The sequence below is a fragment of the Mycena indigotica genome, assembly GCF_014461135.1.
Source record: "Mycena indigotica strain 171206Taipei chromosome Unknown Mind.scaff0009, whole genome shotgun sequence".
Taxonomy (NCBI): domain Eukaryota; kingdom Fungi; phylum Basidiomycota; class Agaricomycetes; order Agaricales; family Mycenaceae; genus Mycena; species Mycena indigotica.
This window is the reverse complement of record NW_023503008.1, coordinates 836,664-854,874: the sequence shown is the minus strand read 5'-3', so window position 1 is coordinate 854,874 and position 18,211 is coordinate 836,664. Positions and strand designations below refer to the sequence as shown.

Genomic DNA, 18,211 nt, shown 5'->3' with positions numbered 1-18,211 from the left:
GATTTGAGATGAAGAGGGCCCATTGATGTTTATAAGTAGCCAGACTGTCTTTGGAGTATGTTGCGGGCGGAATATGGCATTCAGCCGTTTCAGTTTCAGTTTTTGCGGTTGAAGAAGCAAAGTGTGACCGGATATGTGACGGTTAAATTCTTCTTGAACGACCATGTTGACGCACACTGGCAAACAGCTTTCTGCGAAGATGTTCACCTTTCCTGCAGCCTGTAGCTTTGGACTGATTACCCCTACTTGCTATTCTTGAACCAATGCGCTTTGAGCATTCAACGCCTCACGTTAAGCGCGCCTTTGCTTCGATAAACGTGCCACGTAGCCATGGCTGGAGGTCTAACTCAGCAGCCTTTCAGCAGATATTAGCACTGGTACTTACACAACAAGCTTTGAAATCTCTCGTGTAAAGTCAAGGGAAAAGGATGAATCAAGCCATAGTGAGGCCCCGACCAAACAGCTGTATCTTTGATTCGAAACCATATGCTCATCATACTGAATGTCCCAACCTAGCGCTAACTTCGTATGACAACGGCGCCTAATCAACCCCCCCCTATAAAACAGAGGCTCTGAAATTGTATTCTTCAGCAATCCAGCTCTTTGCTTGCCATGAGTAAGTGTCGGCATAACTTATAAACATTGTGATGTCGCTTACTCCCTTTCATAGATTTTAAAGTCACTTGCATCGTTCTTGCCGCCGTCACCATCGTCAACGCTTTAGACTTTGGCAAAAGTCAGTGGATCTGGACAAATGAAGTCACTTCTCCTGGCGCAACGGTCCCCACTGGCAGTCGGGCTTTCCGCAAGACATTCACCCCGCCTTTGGGAAAGACCCCCGTCACTGCCAACATTCTCATGGACGTTGACGATGCGTTTACTCTGTTCGTGAATGGCGCAGAGATCGGTTTTGCTGATAGAGTGCCCTACGCGGAACAGTTTTGCGTGGCCCTTCAGCCGTGCCTCAATGTTTTTGCCGTAACCGCGGTGAATACGGGGGGATCTGCGGGCCTTTTGGCTGCCATCGAGGTCACCTATAGCGATGGTTCAACGAGTACCCTCATTTCGGACACCACCTGGCGCTACTCCCTCACTGTCACCTCCGGATACGAGCAGCTTTCTTTCGATGACAACGCGTGGACTCCGGCTCTGTCCCAAGCCACATATGGGGCTGCTCCCTGGGGCCAAATCGAAACTCCCAAATCGCCTCCAGTCCTGTCTCTTGTTCATTCTTTCTGGGTCTGGACCAATGAGGTCTCCGGTGGAGTCGCCCCCCTGGGCACACGAGCATTCCGGCGCACTTACACTCCGCAAACTGGAGCCACTCCAACATCGGTCAAGATTGTCATTGTCGGGGACGACTCTTATACCCTCTGGATCAACGGCGATGTCGTGGGAAGCGGTACTTCGTTCGCCAACGCCCAGACCTACACTGTTGCGCTGCAGCCTGCGGCAAGTGTGGTGTTTGCAGTCCAGGTCACAAACGGTGGCGCGACGAATAACCCGGCTGGGTTGCTCGCATCGGTCCAGGTCACCAGCATTGACTCCACGTGCGGCTGCAACTCGAGTGCCTTGTTTGGGACCGACGCGGACTGGAAGTACTCGACGACCGTCCCCGCTGGCTTTGAACAGCCTGCTTTCAATGATGCGGCGTGGCCTCAGGCCATCGTTGAGGCTCCATTTGGGTCTTCGCCTTGGGGCACCACTATGTATTCTGGTTAAGCATTTTCCGATTATAATTTTTTTCTGTTTTGGCTGTAGAAATGTTCCTGTTCACTTTAGTGGTTGAACGAAGTTGCTTCCTCTAGAGTCCGGCGGACTTGTATCATTCCGAGATATATCAGTCCAAATTACCTTTCACGGCTCCGTAAACAAAAACAAGGCAGTAACTATTTCGACTTGGACTTGCGCGCTGCGGATAACATTTCCCAATCAATGGTGCCTGCTTGGCCATGCTTCTCTTGTAGCCATTCGTTAGCACTCTGGAAATGTCCATTCCCCAAGAACCCCCGATGAGCGGACAGAGGAGAAGGATGTGCCGAGCGTAAGACTAAATGTCGACTCTGCAACTTGGTCATAAAACGGGGTAGAAGTGAAGCACAAGCTGCGTACCTCGTCTACGCCAATAAGATCGATAGTTTTCTGTGCGGGTAAGCCCCAAGCCATGAAGACTACCCCGCGCTGGCCATTCGCAACACATTGCAGTGCTTGCTTGGTAAACTGTTCCCAGCCTTTCTTGGAATGGGAGCCTGCCTTGTGTGCTCGAACAGTCAGGCTGGCGTTGAGCCAAAGAACACCGGCTTCGGCTAGTGGTGTCAAATCACTGAGCACAAGTCAAGAAGACGCGAGACTGGATGATTGTGCTCACCCGGAAGTGGGTGGCACGAATGAGGGGTATTCTGTTTTGATTTCCTTGTAGATATTCCTGAGCGACCCCGGGAGCTTTGTTGGAGGAAGGACGGAGAAGGAGAGGCCATGGGCCTGGCCGACGTCGTGGTAGGGATCTTGTCCCAGAATTACTACCTTCACAGTATCCAGCGGCGTGAGGCGCGACCATGAGTAGATATTGTCCACTATTGACTTAGATGATATCGGTAAGTTTGGATGACGACGAACCAGAAGGGTATATGGTATTTGACTTCCGCTCCTCTGCAATAAAAGCTTTGAGCTGTACCATGTCAATAACGGGGAAATGGTGCACCAAAAGGCGGCGAACCTTGATGAAGTAGGATTTGGTAAATTCACCACGCAAAGCTTCGTACCACGTCGCTCCCATAGTGTCGCGCTCGAGAAATTCGAATGTGATGTCATTTGCTGCTAGCATGGTCTTTCTGGTCCGTATAAGGGCTGGGCCACCAAAATGAGGGATGACTCGTACGAAGACCCCTCTTGCTTGTCGTTCTCGGAAGCAATTGTATCAGCATTATGCTTGTCTGCAATTTTGCTGACTGTTGTCTTGGGTTGCGGGGCCTTTGGCATGGTTGAGAGCAGTCGGTGGAGGAGTTGAAATGTGTGACGAAGAAGCATGTGATGTGACGTGTGGTGCCCCTAGCTCTCAAAAGTCCATGTCTTTGGCATTCGTCGTTTTTCCGCTTCTCAGCGCGCTAGCATTGAAACAGACGGCAGGAAACGCCTTTTTGGCCGGTCTTGGTCCTATTGTGCAAAAGCAGTGTCCAGCAATGTTTCTCTCAGCTGAACTCACACCATACCGAATACCATACACACATATATCTGCAGTCGACTCTACCTTTTGCAACTTTGTTGCCTTTTTTCATCTTGCCTTCACTCCAGAGGTCCGTCCGCTCTTGGAGTATTTCTTCGGCACTGCATTCGCGTTGCTCGCTATTCCGGCTTTCGAGGCCGCGAGACCTGGACGTCACTCTTCTCTTGCACTTCCAGTGATCTATGGACTTTGCATGCAGCTCTTCACTGTTGCTGCAGTTCTTCCCATCTACTGGCTCGTATTCATCTTCACCGGGGCTCACAGACGGGAGCCTCAAGCGGGAATTTCTATGATTTCCGCGGGCCATGCGCAAGCCATCGTGTTCGGCCTAATTATCGGTGTAGCCGTACCTTCCGCGTGTCTTCTCGTGCTGCAAGACGCGACAGTCACCGCGTTGTGGCAGCTGTTTCCGGTTTGGCAGTATATGGCGCAGTCATTTCATCTGCTCCTCCGTCGTCCTGTGCCCCAAGAATCCGGTTTTACCTGGATCCAAGTACTCTACGCAGCCACCTTCATGCTTGCGTCGTCGACACATCTAGCTTTCGTTTTCGGAGACAACAATCTCAAAGCGATGTTTGTCCCTTCGTTTGCACCACGAATTGGCGCTGCCCCGAATTTACAAGTGGTATGAACTGATTGCACAAGTGATTTACCTGGCTAACACGACCCTTTTAGTTGGACCTCCTGCAATGGGACATGGGGCTTGCTTTCGTTAGCACCTTGCTGGCTACCATCTCTTTTGGCAAGACGACTACCCAGAGGTTTCGTATTTTGCTTTGGAATATTGTATCCAGCTTTGTGGTAGGACCAGGGGCAGCAATAGCGGCAGTCGCATTATGGAGAGAATCTCAACTTCACAACATTCCAACGACAAATTAATCTATTTCTTTTTCGTGCGTCGTTGGAGCTTTCTACGATCCTGCTCGAAACGGGTTTTCTTGCGCATTCTGTCTGGTTCCTCATCATCATCGCCATCCTCTCTTGCTCGAACGTTGACTTTGGCGCGTTCAAAAGCATTCTTTTTGCGCCCACTCTTCCGCAATTCGTCGTAGCCATCCCCCATCTGTGAAACACGGGTACCACGCTCGACACTGCGCAATACATCTCCAAACTCGTCTTCCAAGCCACCACGACGTCGGTTTTTCCCGACACCCCTTGCCCCGCCCAATTCGGCACCGAGGGCCAAGTCCTCTTCGTCTCGTCGGCGTTGGCGATCCTTGTTTTTACCCAACACCACTCGTCCGAAATTCTCTTCTTCATAGGCTTCGAGCCGCTTCAAGTAATTGGCACGACCCGAAAGCAACGATGGGGTTGTTCCTAATCCAGTGGTAGTCTCCATATGAGGAAGCCATGGGTCTTGAAGACTTCGTAACGCGGTGGGTACAGGAGCGCGCCGATCTCGTGACTTGGATTTGGCCCCTCCAGTATAGGGAACAGGCGCAAGCCGGGGAGGTCGATAGATTCCATCGTCGACGTTGTGGGCAGGATCATCTTTGACTGATGTATCTGAATCATTGCCGTCATTCTCAACCAGATTTTGTGGGTTGGGTCGAAAAGCAAGGGGATCTGAGGCCGCGTGAGACATGAGCGTAGAGACTGAAAGAAACCTACCCTCAGCGACAGCGGAAGCTGTCTTCTCTGGTTCCTGAGCAGTCCGTACAAGTTTTTCGATTTGATAGCGAAGTCGACTCTCGAGTGTTTTTACTCTTTCAAGTACTACTCGGGTTTCGACCATCGAGTCTACCAAATCACCAGTATCGGTGCCGCGTTGGGAGCGATCTGGGTGGCTGAAGGGTTCTGCTGGTGGCGCTCTTTCGGTGAGAGTATGGCCAATCGCACAGTGAGATGAGACAAGCAGGAGAGACTGTAGGTAGGACAGTAGAAGATGGTGTTTGACGGACAGTAGAGAAATTCCATCCGTCATGTTCAGGTTGTCCTGCTGGCGTAGACCGTTGATGACACTGCGAACAGACGCAATACTGGAAGTCATGTCATTCACGACAGAGCAAAAGCCAGCCGCATCGATCTGCACACCTGGTTCATCCATGCTTTCTAATATGGTTATTAGCTTCGTGAAAAGGGAAAGGTCGGGATAAAAACGGTAAATATCAGTTAACGGTTTTCTAGGCCGCCACTCCATAGAGTGTAGTGCATTACAGCAGCATGGTCTCAGAGCCCAGTGCGTTTCATCATGAACCAGCAGGATACGGGGAACTCACATTCTCTGAATGAAAAAACGCCGTCACGCTCGTCACGCTTACACGTGAATTGAATCGCTTTCTAGCGGCAACTATGGCTCTTTCCCTCACCAATCTTTCCTTCGATGTATCCGAACTCATTTTGTGCCATATTGACTCCCACAATGACTTGATTTCGCTCGCAGCAACCTCAAGCTACTGGCACAAGCGCGTGGTACCAATGCACTCTGAATATCGGACTATTCGAATGTTCAACACGCGGCCGGAAATATGGGCCCATCTTGCTCAGCGTCGGGATTTGGCGAAAAATATCCGTCAGCTTGTGCTCAGGGAAGTGGACGTGTCTCCTCACTATCGAGCTCGTCTCAAACCCGAGCGATATCCTGACTCAATCGACATCAACCTAGCCTCTCGAACTGCAGAGGGGGTAATTTCGGACATGTGCCAGGCTCTGAAAAATATGGAGAGTCTACGTCACTTTACGTGGTGTGAGCCATGGAGCACGATGGGCCTATACGAGACCTTCCCTGATTATCAAGAACGCGTATTTCAAGCCCTCACTCAAGTCCAGTTCCTTGACTCATTGGAGATACTGGATGGCAGGGTTCCTTCCGCCACGGACTTGCCTTTTCCCAGCGGCTCCGAAGACTACCCAGTAACTTTGCTAATGCTATCAAGTGAAAAAACAAAATTGATTCTCTTCCAGCTTTGGCATATCAAACATCTTCGTTCTCTTTCATTGCGTCAGTATAAATGGTGGCCCGATGGTCTCAAGGCTTTATTGCGGAACTCCCCGTCTCTCGAGGCAAGTTGTAGTTTAGAGCAAGAACAAAGTATTAATCACCTTGTTAGACTCTCGTCCTACATTCGCCAATGGATCCTGAAATATATGAGTCAACTCAACTCCCCGATCTTCGTCACCTGGAGCTCAGTTCCTTCACGACATTTGGCATGGCCGGGGAACGGTCTGCTGCAGAATTTGTCTCGAGGCATCCAACAATCGAAAGCTTGACGTGGTTTCCCGCTGACGCCAATCTACGGCTAATACCAGCTTCTCTGCCGTCCCTCAAAAAACTTGTAGCAACTGCAGAATTCGCGCAATCTGTTCTGTCAGATTTCCAGGTTCCCCGTACATTGGAACACATCGCACAACTGACACTGGACGATACGACTCTGCAATTCCTCGACTTGCTTGATACAAGTCGACTTAGAGTACTTGGAATCTGGAAATTCCGAGGGCTGGAAACACTCCATCGGTTGTCCGCTATCATACCTAATATTCGTGATCTGGCGATTCCACGATTGGGTATCAGTACAGTCGAAGATGCCGACAATGGCTTCAATCTGGTAACTTGTTCAATGCCTTTTGCACCTAACGCCTCTGACAGTATTTCAGGATCACTACATCGACGCGCTCTCGAGATTTTCCGAACTTGAGAGTATATCGGAGTCCTCCATTTGGCCTCGAGTTCTCTATGAAGGAAAGCTTGAGCGATTGGCTGCTCGCTGCCCTGCTCTCCAACGAATAGGCTACCACAATTGGGATAAACGAGCGGATATGGAGATTTCCTTGATCAGAGGAGAAGGCAAAACGGAATGGCGAGAGCAAATTATCTATCCGGGTGAATGGAGTGTGTTATGAGAAAAGGCACCCACACAATGCGATCAAGTCGAATAGAAAACTTGAGATTTGCACACGTGGGTAGTTCTTTCAAATCGGAAATGAGGGTCTCACTATAATAGTATTGCGTCTCGAGTCTTCAGTTCTTTGCGGCGACTATATCGAGCTTCCTATTCCAATTCAACCCATCCTATAACTGCTGACCAATGGCCAACCGTTGACGAAGCTTCGACATCTCGGGACAATTCGGGCTCTACCATCATCCAACGTTTACGGTTAAACGGTTAAAACGGCGGCGAGCGAAGACGACTGCGACACCCATAGTCGTCGCATGAGTCACTGGCATATATTATATCAATAGACTGGATATGCTTATAATGCTCAGGACGTCGACATCTTGAAGGACAATGCAGATTCCGCTCGTATTCTTCTCCCTTCTTGTGGTTGCTTCTGCGACCTCGCCAGGTCCATTGGTCAATTTAGGCTATGCAACGTACTTTGGGTCAATCGATTCTCAAAACATAACTAGCTTCGTTGGCATTCGCTATGCTGCCCCGCCAACAGGTGGTTCCTTCCTAGCTAGTCGTTCGCTACTGATTCAATACTTGCCAGGCCAACTCCGTTGGCAGGCTCCTGTGCTGCCAACTCCCGTGGTGGGAATCCAAGCCGCGATATCGCAGCCTCCACGATGTTATCAAGGTGCACTAGGCACCAATCTCACTTCAAACCCAATCCTTGCTTCTCGTGAAATCGTCGATTCCGAGGATTGTCTCTTCTTAAGGTTGGCAAAATCAATTCGTTCATATTCGTCTCAGTTGTGCTGTCCAGTGTCTATTCACCGACGTTGACCCCCAAAACGCTTCTTCCAGTAGTTTTGTGGATTCACGGAGGAGGTCAGCACGCACAAACTGATATTTCAATGCTCATCATTCATGCCTTAGGATACGCGATTGGAGCTGCTTCCGACTATAATGGCGCTGAACTGGTCCTCCAATCGAATAGGAACGTTGTCGTAGTCGTCATTCAGTACCGCTTAGGGTTATTCGGTAAATTGTTGCTTGACAACTTTCCCGTCGGCGATTGACTTCTTGTGGAGGTTTCTTAGCGGGAAAGCAAGTGCACAAGTACGGTGTTGCAAATGCTGGACTATGTGAGCCTTCCATGGTTATTCATCAATTTCTCGCGATACTAACGGTATTCAGTGGACCAAGACCTGGCATTGCGTTGGGTCAACAGGAATGTATGTTCATATTTTATTCTATACCAACTGAACCAACTGATGTTTTCGTAACAAAGATCCATAAATTTGGGTTTGTATTAAACCCAACAAATTCTCACCACAACTCTGATTGAATTCGGATACTTAGTGGTGATCAAAGTCAGGTCACAATTTGGGGTCAGAGTAAGCTTTGGCCCAACCTATGTGTTTTTATCGATGAAGAGTTTCACAGGCGCCGGTGCGGGCTCCGTGCTTCAGCATGCTTTGGCACATTATGGCAATACCCAGCCCAGCTTATTCCGTGCCGCCATCACCAGTTCCACCTATGTGCCTCCGCAATATGCCTTCGACCATTGGGTGCCTCAGGTAAGGTTCAAATGCTATCAGAAATGTTTCAACTTCTTAGCATCCTCCTTCCAGACCATCTTTCACCAAGTTTCTGAACTAGCTGGGTAACCGCCATCGGCTTGGAGCATACAGTGGTACAGTCTCTGATAACCTTTGACAGATGCTCAAATTCTACAGCCCTCAATTGTCTGCGTGCCTTGAACGGCGAGACATTGCAAAGCATCAATTACAATATTTCAGTCGCTAGTTTCCAGGGATCTCCACCTTTCCTGCCCGTCGTTGATGGTAGTTTCATCGTCAAAAACCCTCTCATTCAACTTCAAGAAGGGAAAGTAAATGGCGTAAGTCTAAAACGTCTAGATGCATATAATTCTCAACCAAACAAGGATATCTTATTGTCCATGACAAACACCAATGAAGGCATCATCTTTGTCAGCTCAGCTGTAGAGTACGACGTTGCAGGATATACGCGCAACCTACTTCCTGCACTTTCGCCCAATCAGAGCGAATCGGTGGCCAGGGCATACGGTTCTCTTGGATCTTCTCTGGAGCAAGTCTATGCAATCATGACTGAATGTATGCACATTCAGTTGTTTCTTTTTCCGCCGCTGATGACACTCCTTAGTCACTTTCGTCTGCCCTACCTATTATGCACTCCCGGCCTTCTCCGGAAAATCCTACAAGGGTCAATTTGCCGTCCCGCCAGCCCTGCACGGTGATGATATCAGCTACTATTTCCCTTCCTTCCATGGCTTCGGCACCCCCACACCACGTTTCAACAGCAGTGACTTCATAAATGCATTTGTCGGCGGTTTCCTTAGTGCTGCAGTCCACTTGGATCCGAACGTGAAGCTCTCGCCAAATATCGCCCCGGTATGGCCGAAGTGGACAACGGCAAGGCATGAAATGCTCTTCAACAAAACAGATTTCACGGTCCCTCGGCCGAAGATTGTAGCGGATCAAGTGGATCAAGCACTGTTGGACCGATGCGAGTAAGTCCTTTGGATCACAACACTGCATGATTGAATTATATTGTTCAGATTCTGGAGGAGTTTACGGCTTCAAACATTGCAGTAGTAATGCATAGATACTTGTAGATAGAATCATGACCTCGTCTCAGACATAAGCTGGACGAATATCCAAGTCATGATCATCTGAATCAGCCACGTGACCGTGCTTACTTGTTCGCGCGTTTCTTCATGTCCCAACCTCAATCCATTGATCTCTCCGCTCATATCCGGGGCCTTCTCCTCGACTATGTTCTCGCCCACATAACAGCCGATTATATCCAATTTACCGAGCAGGCAAATTCAGAGGTGTGTTGCTGAGTTGTTGCGCGTCTCCGAGTCTTGCTCAATGCCTTTCTCAGCTTTGCCGATATGAGCAGATACCCCTCGTTGATCCTAATTCGCTAACAATACCTCCTGACCCTTTCGACACTCTTCTCAGAATCCACGCATTTCCTTCCCTCATTCCGTCCCAAGAAAAGTTTCAGTCGACACCAGATGCTATCAAGTACGTCAAAAGCGTGTTGTCCGCAAGCTCCGGGAAGCCACCCTCTGCTAGGGCTGTTTCAGAGGAGAATACCTGTACGCTTTTTATAATCCTTTGGGCCCTTGACTCAACTTCGTTAGCTGAGACTCGTTTACCTCTTTATGAACAATTTCTCCCCGTGTTATCTGCCCGTGCACGACGCGAAACTCCTCGACCAGGCGCGAAACTATTTTCTAAATCACTTCCCAACTCACACAATCAATTTCTACACTCTCAAGCAATCCAACCTGTTGTCGTCGAACCAGTGGTAGAAGAGCTCGTTAAGCGGGATGATGTGTTGTGCGTTCGTTCTTTCATACCAACACGACGGTACGAAATCCTCCCAGAGATGTGGTTTGGAAGCTTCGGCAAGACCAACGAGAAGACGTACGCGCCGCTTTGCTTGGTGTAATGGTACCCATGAAGAAGTACAAAAACCGTCATCTGGACTTTTCCTCCCGTCCAGAATCTCCGCCTCTGCGAACGAGGGACTATGAACCTGAATTTATCCCCATTTTCCCCCGGAGGCGAAGAGTTGGTAGTGGTGTCAGGGAAGGCGATCCGCCACCATTGGGCCTTGGCAGTCTCAAAGACCTATCGGCTATGATTCTTCCTCCAGTCAAGCTTGAAGAAGTCGAGCCTGACTTTTGTACGCAAAACATGATCATCGTCAATGGATGGAGTGCATTTTGTCGCTCGTTTCCCAACCAACTGTTTATCGAGTCACAGATGCCATACGATCGTCTGCGTCCCCCAGTCCTTCGCCACGTTCCAGTCAGGAAGATCTCGTTGACGAGCTTTGGTCGTCTCCTGACACTACTCCCGCCTCCATATCGTCCAACAAAAATGGGTGAGGGTCATCTTGAGGCGCATATGAACTAATATGCATACTCTGTCTTTAGATGTTGTAGAAATACCCCGCAGCAAGCGCATTGGTGGGCAAAGGAAAAAGCCAGACCTGATTGGACAAGGTTCACAGTGGGTGATATGTAAAGTGTCGATTAGCGAATATCGCTCAAGAAAATAGCCTAGGCTCCTTCCTTGCCCCCCACGTAAGGATGCATGCCGACTTTCCAGTTCTGTTTCGTCCCCCGGATGAATCCGAGTCGATTATTGGGAATGCAGGCTCGACCAACGCTGCGACAACAAAAGATGTGCTTGACGCGGATATCAATGCATTGTACGGAGAGCGTCAAGATATTAGAGATTGGATAATGAAAGAGAGGGTGGACGAGAAGCAACAGCTGCTTATGGAGGGTTGGTATCACTTTTCCAAGGTTTTTGATCTCACAGTCATCAAGTCCCGCTTCTCCCGCCGCCGAGCCACCACGGCCCCAACTCATTGTTCCTTCCATCACACCTCTCTCAACTGTTGACGACGCCGAAGGAGCAAGTTCAGCAATCGCCCAATCACGTGCATCAATTCTTGAAGCGAACCAAAGGGCTTTTATCATCCACCGTCGAACTCTCTTGGGAGTGCGTTTCACGAATGTGGGTTGACGAACTTGAAGCCTTATGTGATCACCTAGTCCTATTCCCGCAAGAACTCCGATAGCAACTCTTCCAGACATACTTCAAGTCGAAAATTCCTTTCATGATGATATGTTCGCTTCGCCCGTGCAAGCCCTGCTACTTACCGTCTGCCCTGCGGAAACGACTGACGAAGATGTCTGGAGCTCTCGATACAGCAAGCATTGCTTTGAAGGGACGCTGCCATTTCTGGATCTTGATGCTGGTCGTTGTGAGATTGCATTATCCAGGCGCAGACCCGGAGCCATCAATGTCTCGCATAAGGAAATAATTTCTGATGACTTGACTGATGAATCGACGACCAAACGCAAGTCAAGTCAAGATAATTTTGACGATTCGGGTATCGCGTTCGATTTCGTGGAGCCGGATTTTCAAACACCTCCAGTTGAAATGGCAATGAACGTCCAGCAATCATTTTATCAGCCCATTTCTGAGCCGACAGAAGATGAACATGTCGCGTACCAAACCTATCCGTACTATCATGACAAGAACGAATTTCTAGCGCTCTCTTTTGACTCCGCTCAGCCCAGCCAATTGATACACGACGCACATTCAGACGAAACTTATGCGGCTATGTTCGAGCCACATCGCGGAGCTATTATCAACGACACGGCAGCAGTGTCGCAACCTTCACTTCCCGATATCGTCACACACTCTCTAGGAATCTTCGAGTTTGCCAAGCTACGCGCAAAGCGGGTTTCTGAGTCACTTCCACCACAAGCACCAGCAGCACCACCAGATATCACAACTGCCGAAGCGCCTGCCAACGTTAATACTCTGCCAGAAGAGCTGCATGACCGAAACACAGTGTCTCTCCCTTCGATATGGAATGCACCCTCCTCTCGGCACAAGTATCTGGTGTCCATGGAAATCCTTCAACGTCAAGCTCTTGTCCGAACGTTGCGTTCTTGTTGTGTTGATTTGGTTGAGCGAGAATCGATGTCTGGCGTCGATATAATCCTTGACCCACACAGTGCCATCATTTTCTCCAATCTTCTGACTCTTCCTTCGGAGTGTGTTGACCTAGTGAAGCGAATCGCACAAGAGTCATGGCGCTACTCTCGCCTGTTCGTTATCTTCAATGCGTATCCAGATACTTACAGCTATCGGACGAAGGAGAGCACCAGTCGCCAATCCGAGCTGTCAGCCTACACTCCACCAGTTATCAAAGCCCTGCGTAGGTTCCGGCGTGATATAGACATCATGGAAGGGTCGGGGCACCTGCGACAAGACTGCATTGTTCAGCATGCATTTGCTGACACTGTGAACGACTCAGCCATGTTTGTGCGGTATTTAGGAGATTACTTAGAGGCGAATGATGCGTCTGAAGGGGCGGTTTGGGGCGATAGAGCCTGGTTCAATGATGATATACCTGAGGTGCGCAATGCTTTGCTCGGTTCTGCGTATACGACTGTCTCTTTTTAGGGTGAAAGCGACCTCGCAGCTGCCGACGGGATGAATCTGTTTGCTTCACTTCTCATATTATGTCAAATCGGTCTTGAGGAGTTTCTGGAGCTGACTCCGGACGAGCGAGTGGCCAAATTTGCTATATTTGTGGGAGCGGAACGGATGGTAAGTGAACCTGTCGCAACTTCGATCTCCACTGAGAGGGCCAGTCTTCGCTGAATCGCGTCATCGAACAACGTTTTGCTGCTTTGCAACCTTCTGAGTCAGAGATGGATGTAGGGTAGTCATTCAAAGGCAGCGCTTAACGGCGCCCAGCCACAGTGTCATATGTAATCGGGTTGAAACTGTTGTTGACAGGAACCGCCATGTCCTCTGACTCTGAGGATTCAGACTCAGGCTCCGATTCTTTGCCCCCACCATCGACCGACATGGCAGAATTCAAACGCGTGTTGAGAAATTCGAAAAATATCATTGCTGTTTGTGGAGCAGGTCTTTCTGCGGCTTCTGGTGGGTTTTGTCTATCTAAGTAGATTCTTATCAATGTTTGCCAGGCATACCGACATTTCGAGGGGCTGGAGGAATGTGGAGGAAGTACAAGGCAACGAAATTAGCCACTCCAGAGGCTTTCCATAAGAATCCGTCGCTCGTATGGCAATTCTACCATTATCGGAGAGAGAAGTAAGAAAATATCACGAACCGCAGGAAGATGCTCATGTTTCAGCTAGAGCGCGACAAGCAACGCCAAATGAAGCCCATAATGCCCTCGCCAAGTTCTGTATTCCCTCTATCCGATCCAAAACTACCCCCGACTCGACCTTCGCGATTATTACGCAGAATGTTGACGGACTAAGCGTCAGGGCGATGAACCAAGTCTGGAAAGAACATCAGGAGTCCAACAAGGAAGCAGACGCTGCTCAAAACGGACCTCTGCTTGAAATGCATGGCAGGTTATTCGATGTCCAATGCACATCCGAATTTTGTGGTCATATGGAATATGACGAGGCGTCGCCTATTTGCCCCGCCCTTGGAGGGACAGAAGAGCTGTTCGAGAAGGGAGCTGTCGACGCAGAAATCCCGAAATCCAATCTGCCCAGGTGCAAGAAATGCAACGCCCTCGCCAGGCCAGGCGTCGTTTGGTTTGGCGAGCAGCCGGTTGGGTTAGATAGAAACGACGAGCTTGTCGAAGCCGCGGATCTCTGCCTTGTCATTGGCACCTCCTCCACCGTCTATCCTGCCGCGATGTACGCAGGATTGGTACAAGAACATGGAAAAGTGGCAGTCTTCAATCTGGAGAGAAGCTCAGGTGATAAGTATGCGGACTTTTTGTTCCTTGGTCCATGCGACCAAACACTGCCAGAGGCACTCGGTTTAGTCAATGCGTCGTAAAGCAAAGGTTGTCAAGCTTGTTGTAGAAAAAGTTGTAGAAAGTTGTGTGACATTGTGTGACCGCCTTCAAGACACGTCTTTCGACGACGCCAATTCTCGCTCGCTGTCTTCCTTTTCTTCCTGAGGATAATCCCACGAGAGCGCAATGGCTTCGCCTGAGGCTGCTTGCTACACCGTCGTCCAAGACTCGACTGTCGAGTATCCCTCCGCGTCCGAGTTGCGCCAGGCCTTGGAGAAGGGCTCTGACGACGTCAAGATTGAAACGTTACGCAAAATCATCACCTCCACGATAAACGGAAATGCCCAAGTGCGCGTAGAACCCCACAAACAACACTTAATCTCACCGCCGTTTGCAGCCCACCCTCATGATGCCCATTATTCAATACGTGCTACCTTCACGAAACAAGCAACTCAAGAAGCTATTGCATTTTTACTGGGAGGTGTGCCCGAAGTACGACGACAATGGGAAGCTCAAACAGGAGATGATTCTCGTGGTGTGCGTGTTTTTGGCCGATGGCTTTCATACCCAGCCTGATTCAAGTACACAGAAATGCCATCCGAAATGACCTGGTGCGTGTTTGATTTCGTATTGGCATTGGGCTCATCGTCGGGCAGCAACATCCTAACGAGTGGATACGCGGTGCTACTCTCCGATTTCTCCAAAAGATTGCCAAAGACGCCGAACTGCTTGAACCTCTCGTCCCAACTTGCCGCTCTTGCCTCGAGCATCGCCATGGCTATGTCCGCAAGAATGCTGTCTTTGCCGTCTATGCTATCTATCGCGAATTCGAGCATCTAATCCCTGACGCGCCAGAACTCATGTCCACTTTTTTGGCTGCCGAGTCAGATGCGTCGTGCAAACGGAATGCCTTCGTTTTCCTTGCCCACTGCTCCATGCCAAAAGCTGTGCAGTACATTATGAGCATCTACGAGACAATACCCTCTTTAGAAGAGGCTTTGCAGATGAGCATTATAGAAGTTATCCGATTAGACTGCAAAGCGGACCCGTCACATCGGGTAAGCATTAACTTGACTCTCAACAAGACCAAGTACCGACCATATTGAACAGCCTCGTTACATTCGTTGCATATTCGAATTGCTCAATGTCAACTCCAATGCTGTCAAATACGAAGCTGCCACGACGTTGACCACGCTGACCCAAAACGCCACCGCCGTTAAAGGTATATCGTTGGTTTGTTTGTGTCAAACTTGCTCTGAATATATCTAGCTGCTGCCTCTTGTCTCATCAATCTCGTCATTAGAGAATCCGATAATAATGTCAAAATAATCGTCTTGGATCGACTTGAAACTCTGCGGACGCGACAGGGTCATATTATCGACGGCCTCATCATGGATGTGCTTCAAATTCTTTCCAGGTAAGCCTCGTTGGCTCCATTTCTTTGATTTTACTCACACTTAATAGTGCCGACATTGATGTTCGTCGCAAGGCCATGAGCATTATTCTGAGTATGACCACAAGTCGGAATGTGGAGGATGTTGTACTGTTCCTCAAGAAGCAGCTACAGAAGACCCAAGAGTCCGAGTTCGAGAAGGTTCATGTTGCCAACCTATCGTGAGCTGTAAATCTAACAAGGCCTACAGGCACCAGAATACAGACAATTGCTGATCCAGTCGATCCACATTACTGCTATCAAGTTTTCCGAAGTTGCGGCCAATGTTGTTCATGCGCTTATGGACTTCCTTGGCGACTCCAATAATCCTTCTGCGCTGGATGTTGTCGCCTTTGTTCGGTAAGCTCCGTTTTTATCATCAATTTCGACTCTCAATTTGTGTCTCAGGGAGGTGGTCGAGAAGTTCCCCCACTTGCGATCCGCTGTCACCACAAGGCTCACCGACAAATTGCATGACATCAAGTCCGGGAAAGTCTTTCGTGGAGTCTTGTGGATTCTGGGAGAGTACATCGAAACGGTTCCCGATATTCAATCCTTCATGCAAGAAACGCGCAAAGTTTTGGGAGAGATTCCGATTTTGGCATCGGAACAGAAACTGCTAGACGATGCTGGTGCTGGCGAGGAGGAGGAAGAGGCCAGCAGTCCAAAAGTGGAAACAAGTAGCAAGCCAAAGGTCCTTGCAGATGGAACATATGCATCGGAGACCGCGTACTCAGTGACCAAGCTTGAAGCTGTCCGTGCTGCGTCAAAACCACCTCTGAGAAGTGAGTGAAGTCCTGTCAACCATGCGGGTATCTATTTACGTGGCACAGCACTACTGCTGGGCGGCGACTTCTTCACTGGTGCTGTTTTATCTGCGGCTCTCACCAAGCTTGTTCTACGATTTGACCAGCACGCAAACGATCAGTCGGCCAGCAATGCCCTCCGCGCCGAGGTTAAGGTCTTTCTTCGCTGCCAAATCTCTTACTGAAAGTCGTTAGTGCATGCTGATCATGACCTCCATCATCCGCGTTGGGCAATCCAAATTCGTCACTGTTCACATCGACGAAGATTCGAGCGAGAGGATTATGAACTGCATCAAAACTCTTAGCGAGCTAGAGGCCGAGCCTGCTGTTCAAGAAATATTCTTGCAGGACACCAAGACTGCGTTTTCGCGGATGCTTGGTGCTCAAGAGGTGTGTGTGGTTACTCATCTGATGCTCCGAATTTCCAACTGATTGGTTCTGGTAGAAACGAGCTGCAGAGAAGAAGGAGTCTGAGTCGTCCAAGGCTACTGTGGTGCAGGTAGACGACCTGTTGAGCTTCCGACAGTTCACCAAGAAAGCTGTGGATGAGGCGATTGATGTAAGTGTTGATTGTGTTCTCGTCACCTAATGCTGAGGAGAGATTGTAGTTCACGGAGGATGTGGGACGGGCAACCGCTGGCGAGGCTCACGAAGATTTCATGTCCAACCTCAGTCGGATATCTCAACTCACTGGTAAAAGAAATTGAGTTCGGTGATGTGTCAGACTGATCGAACCATTTCTAGGTTTCTCTGACCCGATATATGCAGAGGCCTACGTCAAAATGCATGGCTTTGACATCATGCTTGATGTTCTGCTAGTCAACCAAACCCCGAACACGATGCAGAATCTCTGTCTCGATTTTGCTACCTTGGGTGATCTCAAGATTGTGGAAAGGCCGTCGGTGTACACGCTAGGGCCACACGGTTTCCAAAGCATCAAAGCGACGATCAAGGTCTCGTCAACGGAGACGGGTGTCATTTTTGGGTCGATTCTCTGGGAGGGCGCCAACATGTCGGAGGCCTGTGTGATCCTGAACGACATTCATATCGACATCATGGACTACATCAAGCCCGCGTACTGCAACGAAGCACAGGTGCATTTTTATGCTAAAATGTGAGCTTTTTTGCTGACTGGCCCAGTTCCGGAGCATGTGGACTGAGTTCGAGTGGGAGAACCGCGTCAACGTCGACAACCCGATGTCAGATCCGCGAGAATACCTCAAACACGTTATGAAAGCAACCAACATGTCGTGTTTGACGCCGGAAGGTGCTACCTCTGGCGACTGTGACTTTTTGTCTGCAAACATGTACGCGCGGAGTCTGTTTGGGGAAGATGCATTGGCGAATTTGAGCATCGAGCGGACACCCGCAGGTACAATTACGGGTCACGTGCGGATTCGGAGCAAGACGCAAGGTATAGCGCTTTCGCTGGGCGATAAGATAACGATGGGTATGTTTCTGGTGTTTTTTTATGCTCAAGTGCTAATAAGCCGCTCGCAGCACAAAAGAACAACTCCCCGTTGTCAGTATGATATTTGGGTTTAATACA

The 18,211-nt window shown here is 49.4% G+C and overlaps 6 protein-coding genes across 6 annotated transcripts; 5 read left to right on the top strand and 1 right to left on the bottom strand.

The window, feature by feature from the left end:
- Positions 1-612: 612 nt before the first annotated feature.
- On the top strand, positions 613-1,722 carry MIND_01009700 (uncharacterized protein; the record flags this gene model as incomplete). Its single annotated transcript, XM_037366692.1, has 2 exons — positions 613-616; positions 671-1,722. 2 exons carry the CDS (start codon positions 613-615, stop codon positions 1,720-1,722), a joined length of 1,056 nt encoding a protein of 351 aa, XP_037216086.1.
- Positions 1,723-1,889: 167 nt separating this feature from the next.
- On the bottom strand, positions 1,890-2,994 carry MIND_01009600 (Uracil-DNA glycosylase; the record flags this gene model as incomplete). Its single annotated transcript, XM_037366691.1, has 6 exons — positions 2,879-2,994; positions 2,717-2,831; positions 2,617-2,668; positions 2,369-2,573; positions 2,113-2,323; positions 1,890-2,063 (listed from the first exon to the last, which is right to left on the bottom strand). Exons 1-6 carry the CDS (start codon positions 2,977-2,979, stop codon positions 1,890-1,892), a joined length of 858 nt encoding a protein of 285 aa, XP_037216085.1. The 5' UTR covers positions 2,980-2,994.
- A 14-nt stretch (positions 2,995-3,008) lies between these two features.
- MIND_01009500 (Citreoviridin biosynthesis protein D) lies at positions 3,009-4,102 on the top strand (the record flags this gene model as incomplete). Its single annotated transcript, XM_037366690.1, has 2 exons — positions 3,009-3,848; positions 3,899-4,102. The coding sequence occupies 2 exons, from the start codon at positions 3,009-3,011 to the stop codon at positions 4,100-4,102; spliced, it is 1,044 nt and encodes a 347-aa protein (XP_037216084.1).
- A 3,347-nt stretch (positions 4,103-7,449) lies between these two features.
- MIND_01009300 (uncharacterized protein) lies at positions 7,450-13,363 on the top strand (the record flags this gene model as incomplete). Its single annotated transcript, XM_037366689.1, has 23 exons — positions 7,450-7,606; positions 7,655-7,823; positions 7,871-7,935; positions 7,984-8,088; positions 8,139-8,192; positions 8,245-8,282; positions 8,339-8,352; positions 8,410-8,444; positions 8,494-8,627; positions 8,682-8,713; positions 8,770-8,950; positions 8,996-9,185; positions 9,235-9,601; positions 9,730-9,925; positions 9,979-10,198; positions 10,244-10,442; positions 10,490-10,992; positions 11,045-11,120; positions 11,170-11,399; positions 11,444-11,618; positions 11,672-13,049; positions 13,098-13,244; positions 13,289-13,363. 23 exons carry the CDS (start codon positions 7,450-7,452, stop codon positions 13,361-13,363), a joined length of 4,740 nt encoding a protein of 1,579 aa, XP_037216083.1.
- Positions 13,364-13,444: 81 nt separating this feature from the next.
- On the top strand, positions 13,445-14,465 carry MIND_01009200 (NAD-dependent protein deacylase; the record flags this gene model as incomplete). The annotated part of the gene is made up of 3 exons (XM_037366688.1): positions 13,445-13,586; positions 13,631-13,757; positions 13,805-14,465. The coding sequence occupies 3 exons, from the start codon at positions 13,445-13,447 to the stop codon at positions 14,463-14,465; spliced, it is 930 nt and encodes a 309-aa protein (XP_037216082.1).
- Positions 14,466-14,610: 145 nt separating this feature from the next.
- MIND_01009100 (Coatomer protein) lies at positions 14,611-18,194 on the top strand (the record flags this gene model as incomplete). Its single annotated transcript, XM_037366687.1, has 16 exons — positions 14,611-14,772; positions 14,822-14,961; positions 15,014-15,035; positions 15,081-15,482; positions 15,535-15,646; positions 15,694-15,841; positions 15,889-16,018; positions 16,068-16,216; positions 16,265-16,621; positions 16,652-16,811; positions 16,858-17,052; positions 17,108-17,242; positions 17,280-17,355; positions 17,407-17,756; positions 17,803-18,112; positions 18,163-18,194. 16 exons carry the CDS (start codon positions 14,611-14,613, stop codon positions 18,192-18,194), a joined length of 2,880 nt encoding a protein of 959 aa, XP_037216081.1.
- Between the last annotated feature and the right edge of the window lie 17 nt (positions 18,195-18,211).